This window comes from Coffea arabica, chromosome 4e, assembly GCF_036785885.1.
Source record: "Coffea arabica cultivar ET-39 chromosome 4e, Coffea Arabica ET-39 HiFi, whole genome shotgun sequence".
In the NCBI taxonomy this organism is placed as follows: domain Eukaryota; kingdom Viridiplantae; phylum Streptophyta; class Magnoliopsida; order Gentianales; family Rubiaceae; genus Coffea; species Coffea arabica.
In genome coordinates this window covers 9,804,816-9,811,291 of record NC_092317.1, presented here as the reverse complement: position 1 = coordinate 9,811,291, position 6,476 = coordinate 9,804,816, and the positions used below count along the sequence as shown (strand labels likewise).

At 32.4% G+C, this 6,476-nt stretch overlaps 1 protein-coding gene across 1 annotated transcript; it reads left to right on the top strand.

The window, feature by feature from the left end:
• The first annotated feature begins 2,095 nt into the window (after positions 1-2,095).
• Positions 2,096-6,476, top strand: LOC113742071 (norfluorocurarine oxidase-like). Its single transcript, XM_027269773.2, has 2 exons — positions 2,096-3,044; positions 5,660-6,476. Exons 1-2 carry the CDS (start codon positions 2,130-2,132, stop codon positions 6,269-6,271), a joined length of 1,527 nt encoding a protein of 508 aa, XP_027125574.1. The 5' UTR covers positions 2,096-2,129; the 3' UTR covers positions 6,272-6,476.

The following is a 6,476-nucleotide window of genomic DNA, read 5'->3' as shown; positions in this document are numbered from 1 at the left end:
ATTTTTCCAGAAGATTACTTTCGATATGGCGTTGGCACGCTCTATGAAACTTGTGAAGCTAAAGTCCATGCAAAGCTCTACGGATACGTGTTTTATTTTTGAATATCCATAGATATCCGATCTTGTACCCGCATATTTGAGTTTAGCATAAGTTTTAAAATTGTAGGGTTTTTTTTTATAATATTTAATTAGTTACATCTATATGGTATGCTATTTTTACTCACCAAAATATTGGGCCTCTTGCTATCATTGTTTGCTGTTTATTTAACTTCCTTTCTTGAAGAATTTGGTTAATGTATTTGGCTAGCAAAATTATAAAATGTGTAATCTGTTAAAAATGATGATGTTTTATAGTTGATCTCTTTATTATTTGAGTGGTTCTGTCACTTTAATCTTATCTAAATTTATTTAGACAAACACATTGGATAAACTAATTAATAAATTTTGGATATGGATCAAATACCTGATTTTTTCCTGATTCTTGGGGACTATTATGCAAAATGTGAATGGTTTGATGATTTGATTACTCTATGATATTAGAGGGCCAATATTAAGAGTGCAGAGAGAGTGGCCAAGGGACAATTCCATCATAGCATAGCTTCAAATGCTACGTATAGGTTTTTGGGGCAGAAATTTTATTGTATAACAAATACAACAAGGGATAATATCAGAAATCTCCCTTGAGGTTTCTCCAAATATCACTTGGCACCCTTGAGATTTTAAAAATATCACCTATCTCCCCTAATAATTGCAAAAAGGCAATACATAATTCACATATCAAATAAATGGAGTTCAAAAAAATTTAAAAAATGAAACAAAATTCACTTTCTTCTATTTCTTCTTTCTCCAACATTCTCTCTTATTCTTTTTTTTAGATGACTATACAATTTTTTATTTATAAGTTGTAGTAAATTGAATTTTATTTGTCTTTTACATTTTGTGATTGTGATAGAGTAGGATATGATTTCTTTGATTATTTTGAATTGATTTTTATAATGATCAATACAATTTAAAGGTTTGGGTACGAATTGAGAATAAGTTGGAAGAAAATATAAGGTTCATAAGAAATTAGTTTTGAGCATATAGAGTTAACTTATGCTAATATATTTCTTTGCAAATATCTTTTCTATTTTTCAAATTTCTTTGCAAAACTTTAGAGGTGTTAAATGATATTAAGAGAAACCTTGTGGGAGGTTTCAGTTATTATCCCATAAAACAAAGTCAAAGCAAAATCTTTTGATCATCCAACGAGTTAGACTAATCATTAGTTTTAAAAGGCCTAACAATTGCCAAATTTACTATAGATAAAACTCATAACCTTCAAATCACGTGGTTAGATCTTTAATGATCCCATCACACTCACCTACAGAAGCCAGTATGAGCATAAACTAATTACATCTTAATCAGCTCCTGGTAAAACATTTCATGAGGTAACATTTTATATTCGAATATTTTTAGAGTTGAAGAATATCGTGCCATGGTAGAAAAAGTTAATTAATAAAGCTTCCAAATATTAGTTCCTCAAAATGCCGAAAGAAAATTCAAACTCAGAAGTCACAAGTCACAAGCATATGGTGCATTTGTACTATTAAACATTAGTTCAAACTTTTTTTTTTTTTTTTTTTTCAAACTTAAGATTATGAAAATTGCATGTCAAATTTTCGTCAAAGACCCAAAATGATGGCCATAATTGATTGGGCAACCTAGACGGAGTTACCTGTTTTTGGACCTAACCGTTGAAATTTTGTAACATAATTTGACAAGACGTACGTGGCAACAGGGAGAATCAACTGCCAGCTGTGGGCTATGGACGAAAGATGTTTGACGTTTGAAAAGTTATGCTATGCTAAATGTCTTTTCCTCTTTCTTGGGGTAAAAAATTTTGCAAAATGTGAATGGTTATTCTCTCATGAGTCATACTGGAGTTTTCTCCATGATTCGAATACCATAGCTCCAAAAGATAGATCAGAGACCAATCAATTTGTCCTACGATATAGTTTTGTCCTATGTAACGTGCGGGCTTAAATCATCCCTTGTATTTAATAATTAAATATTCATCGGTGGTCCTGATGTTGTCATTAGATAAGAAGAGTAGCCCATTAATAGGCAAACACAAGATCATATGACTCATGGCGTTCTCTTTTGATCTTGTATGTTTCTCAGTTTCCTCAGTTGTATTCCTTCTAGCCCTTTTGAAATGGTTCGATGCCGCTTCTAAACCCCAAAAAAGGCTACCACCATCTCCACCAAAGCTCCCAATTATTGGAAATATTCACCAGCTTGGCTTGTTTCCACACAGATCCCTCCAATCATTGTCAAGAAAATATGGCCCACTCATGCTACTTCATTTTGGAAGCAAGCCAGCGCTGGTTGCCTCTTCCTCTGATGCAGCTAGCCAGATCATGAAAACCCATGATCTGGTTTTTTCAAACAGGCCTAAATCGAGCGTTATAAATAGACTATTCTACGGAAGTAGGGACGTAGCATTTACACCGTACGGTGAGTATTGGAGACAAGCCAAAAGCATTTGTGTGCTGCATCTTTTGAGTAACAAAAGGGTTCAGTCATATCAGCATGTTAGAGAAGAAGAGACTTCACTCATGATCGAAAAGATCGGCCAGATGTGTTCTTCTTCACCTGTAAACTTAACCGAAATATTTGTAACTCTCACAAATGATATAATTTGTAGGGTTGCCCTGGGTAGGAAGTATTGTGAGGAAGAAAAAGGGAGGAAAATTATGGAAAATTTGAGGGTTTTTGTTGAGTTAATGGGTGTTTTTGATGTAGGAGACTACATTCCTTGGCTTGCATGGGTTAATCGTTTCAACGGTTTGGACTTGAAAGTGGAGAAATTTGTTAAACTGACTGATGAATTTCTTGACGGTGTAATAGAAGAGCACATAAATAAGAGGAAAGGTGAGGCTGAAAATGACCATTCCGTTGTGGCAAGATACCTAGACTTTGTGGACATTCTGATCGAGATTAATACGACAAACTCCATCGGCTTCGCTCTTGGCCGTGATGATATGAAAGCTATCATCCTGGTAAATTAGATCTCTCTCCATCTCTTTAATTGCATCGCACTATGAGAAGTTATAATTAGTTTCAACTCTGAAAAGAATTTTGTTTATTGGTAATAAATCATCTAGTACTAGTTTTGAAGGCAGTGACTTGCACTAGGCTGGAAGGTTTAGATTTTGTTTGGTAGTATCATACAAATGTTTTTTAGTTTAGATGACTTGGACGTGACAACTTATTAAATGGCATCCTCCTCCTTTACTCCGATGTGCAAGATCAAAATCTATTTGGTTTTTAAGGTTTACTGAACTCAATATTATTAAACTCGGATGGTTGAATGAACCAAATGATCTTTTGGTTCATGCCTTCATGGTTCAACCACTAGTTCAAATTTTTGTTTTCAGACACAAAGGGTATCCGGACCTTCGACCCGACTAATCCCTCTGAAGAGGCGCTTGCTACTAGAAGAGCTAACCCAGGGAGAGCACTAGTTCAATTAAAAGTCCATTTTTTATATTTAGTCTATAATTAGAAATTTTGAATGATACAAAATATATAAAGCGAAAAAATTTCTAGTGGCTAGCCTGTTCAACTGTTGGAGTTTTATCAGTTTTGTCCAATTTGATCGGTTTATGTCTGAGTTTGACTCATTGTTTATTTTTTCTTACTTCAACCTAAAATCTGGTGACAGACCCGATTCTTGGTTCAATCAGTCAACCTAACTAGTTCAGTCTAGTCATATTTTGAAAACATCAATTTCATTCCGTACCTTAACCATATGTTTGGTATGCAGGAATAGCCTAAAAAAAACTTTATAACTTAGTCATTCCATTCTAAGTTTGGTATAGATCATTTAAACGGAATACTCTTTCCATAGTCAACCTAAATTGCTATAGATCATTTTGAATGATAAATATTTATTATTCTAAGTTGATTCTTCGTTCAATCAGTCAACCAAACGAGTTCAGTCTAATCATCTTTTGAAAACATCGATTTCATTCTGTACCCTAAAACTATGTTTGGCATGTAGGAATAGTCTCGAAAGAAAAGGCTTTTATAACTTATCTATTTCATTGGTTTGACATAGATCATTTAAATGGAAAGTCTATTCTTCTTGAAATGTTTATTCCAACTTTTTCCTAGAATTCTATTTCTAAGAAAACTTTAAGAAAAGTTCTTTCCAACTTCATCTTAAAAAACCCAATATAGCAGAATGTCAAGTTTATCCTTATAAATCTATCTTAAGACATTTGTGAGCCTAATTAATAATTGAATGTATAAAATTTTTCTTATACTTTAAATAAAATTTTCTTTTTACAAGTAAACAAATGTTTTGAGATACTTTATTCTTTGACTTTTGAATAGTTGTTTGGAATATTTTTGAATTACATATAAAAAATGATAACATAATAAAAATAAAAATTATATGATATTCCTTTGGTTCATATAATTTATGTTTTACATAATAAAAATTCCATGTAAACAAAAAATTAAAATAGGAGAGCAAATAAAATAAAAGTCATAAGCATATATAGGATAATTAAGTCAAATATGTATTAGTTGTATTCTATTCTGACATCTAAATATTGATCATAGTGAATATTCAAAAATGAATCAAAATTCCATTATGACTTATGTGTCATACACTAGAATGATACTAATATTTAATTCTGCCATTTTGGGTAAATGACCATTTTATTTTGGACATTACTGTGGACCAGACGAGAGGTAAGGATATTAAATAAACATACAAAAAAGGGTTGATTCACTATAAAAATTCTAAAATTACCACATACCTCTGAATTATATACACTCCTTAATCTATTTAATTTACATCAAAATTACCATATGAATGTATGTAATCACACTCATTTTTTGTCCCTTATATTTGACTACCTTCTCTTGTAAAAATTTTTCAAAAAAAAAAAAAATCTAACACCACTGTATTTGCTTGGGTTAACCGAACTTCATGCACTTAAACTTCAAACCATTTAATGTTTCCAAAACGATAAGGTTCAAGGATTTGTTATCTGTCCAGTGATGCAAAAACTTGACATACATTAAACTTCTGATGATATAAATGTATAACATGTATTAATATTTGGATAACATTTGTATAGAATATCATTCTATAATTTTTTTACCCTAACATGTTTAGATTATATCATATATCATAAATTCAAATTTGAAATTCAAATCATATATATATAGAATATATATTCAAAACTGCTAGTGTAAAAAAGAATCACTATACAGTTAGTGTAAAAAAAGTTAATTCTTAAACTTTTGATATGTTTAACTCTACTACATAAATCTTCAGCGTTTGCACTTCACGATTGAGTTTCTAAGATTGGATTGCATACCAGAACTGTGGATTTTGGGGGAAAATAGAGGAATAATAATCAACATTTTAAAGGGAAAAGCAACACAGTGTTTCGTCTAGAATGTGGTAATGAAACGCTTATTGCGATAGTATGAATATTATTAATTTGTCTTCATTTTTCTTTTTCTTTGGGAAGGTATGACACAAATTTATTGCTTGGATGCAAACGTGCCAATTTTTTGAAATTGGAAATTTAGATTAAAAAAAATGCATCTATGCATGTTCTAAAGCAACACTTTCTTTCATTCCATCATGCAGGACGTTTTTGCCGGTGGAACTGATACAACACAAACAGTTATGGAATGGGCAATGTCTGAACTTCTAAAGAAACCTATAACCTTACAGAAATTGCAGGCTGAGGTAAGAGAAGTGACCCAGGGAAAACCAGAAATAACTCGAGATGATTTGGAGAAGACGAGATACTTAAAAGCGGTGATTAAAGAAACTCTACGATTTCATGTTCCTGTTCCATTACTGGTTCCTCGAGAATCAACTCGAGACATCAAAATAATGGGGTGTGATATAGCAGCAGGCACACTTGTGTTGGTGAATGCTAGTGCAATTGCAAGAGACCCCATGTTGTGGGAGAACCCTGAGGAATTTCAACCTGAGAGGTTTCTGAATTCCAATATAGATTTTCGAGGTTTTAACTTTGAGTTAATTCCTTTTGGTTCCGGACGAAGGGTTTGCCCGGGTATCAACTTTGCCATATCCGTAAATGAACTTGCATTGGCAAAATTGGTCAACAAATTTAATTTTGCATTGCCTGATGGAATGAAGCCAGAGGATTTGGACATGACTGAAGCATCTGGTATCACAGTTCACAGAAAACATCCTCTACATGCTATTGCCACTCCGTATCTTTGTTAATGGCTTTGTATTCATATGCTTTCTTTTTTATTTTTGTGGTGTTATTTCTAGTGGAGTGAGAGACCACATTTTCCGTTGTGATGAAAGTTCTCATATTTCCACCGTTTTATGTTTACTTGATGTCATGTACAAGTATAGTTAGATTTGGAAGGAACTATATATATATGTGTGTGTGTATAAATTCTCCAATGTCCAATTTTATTAA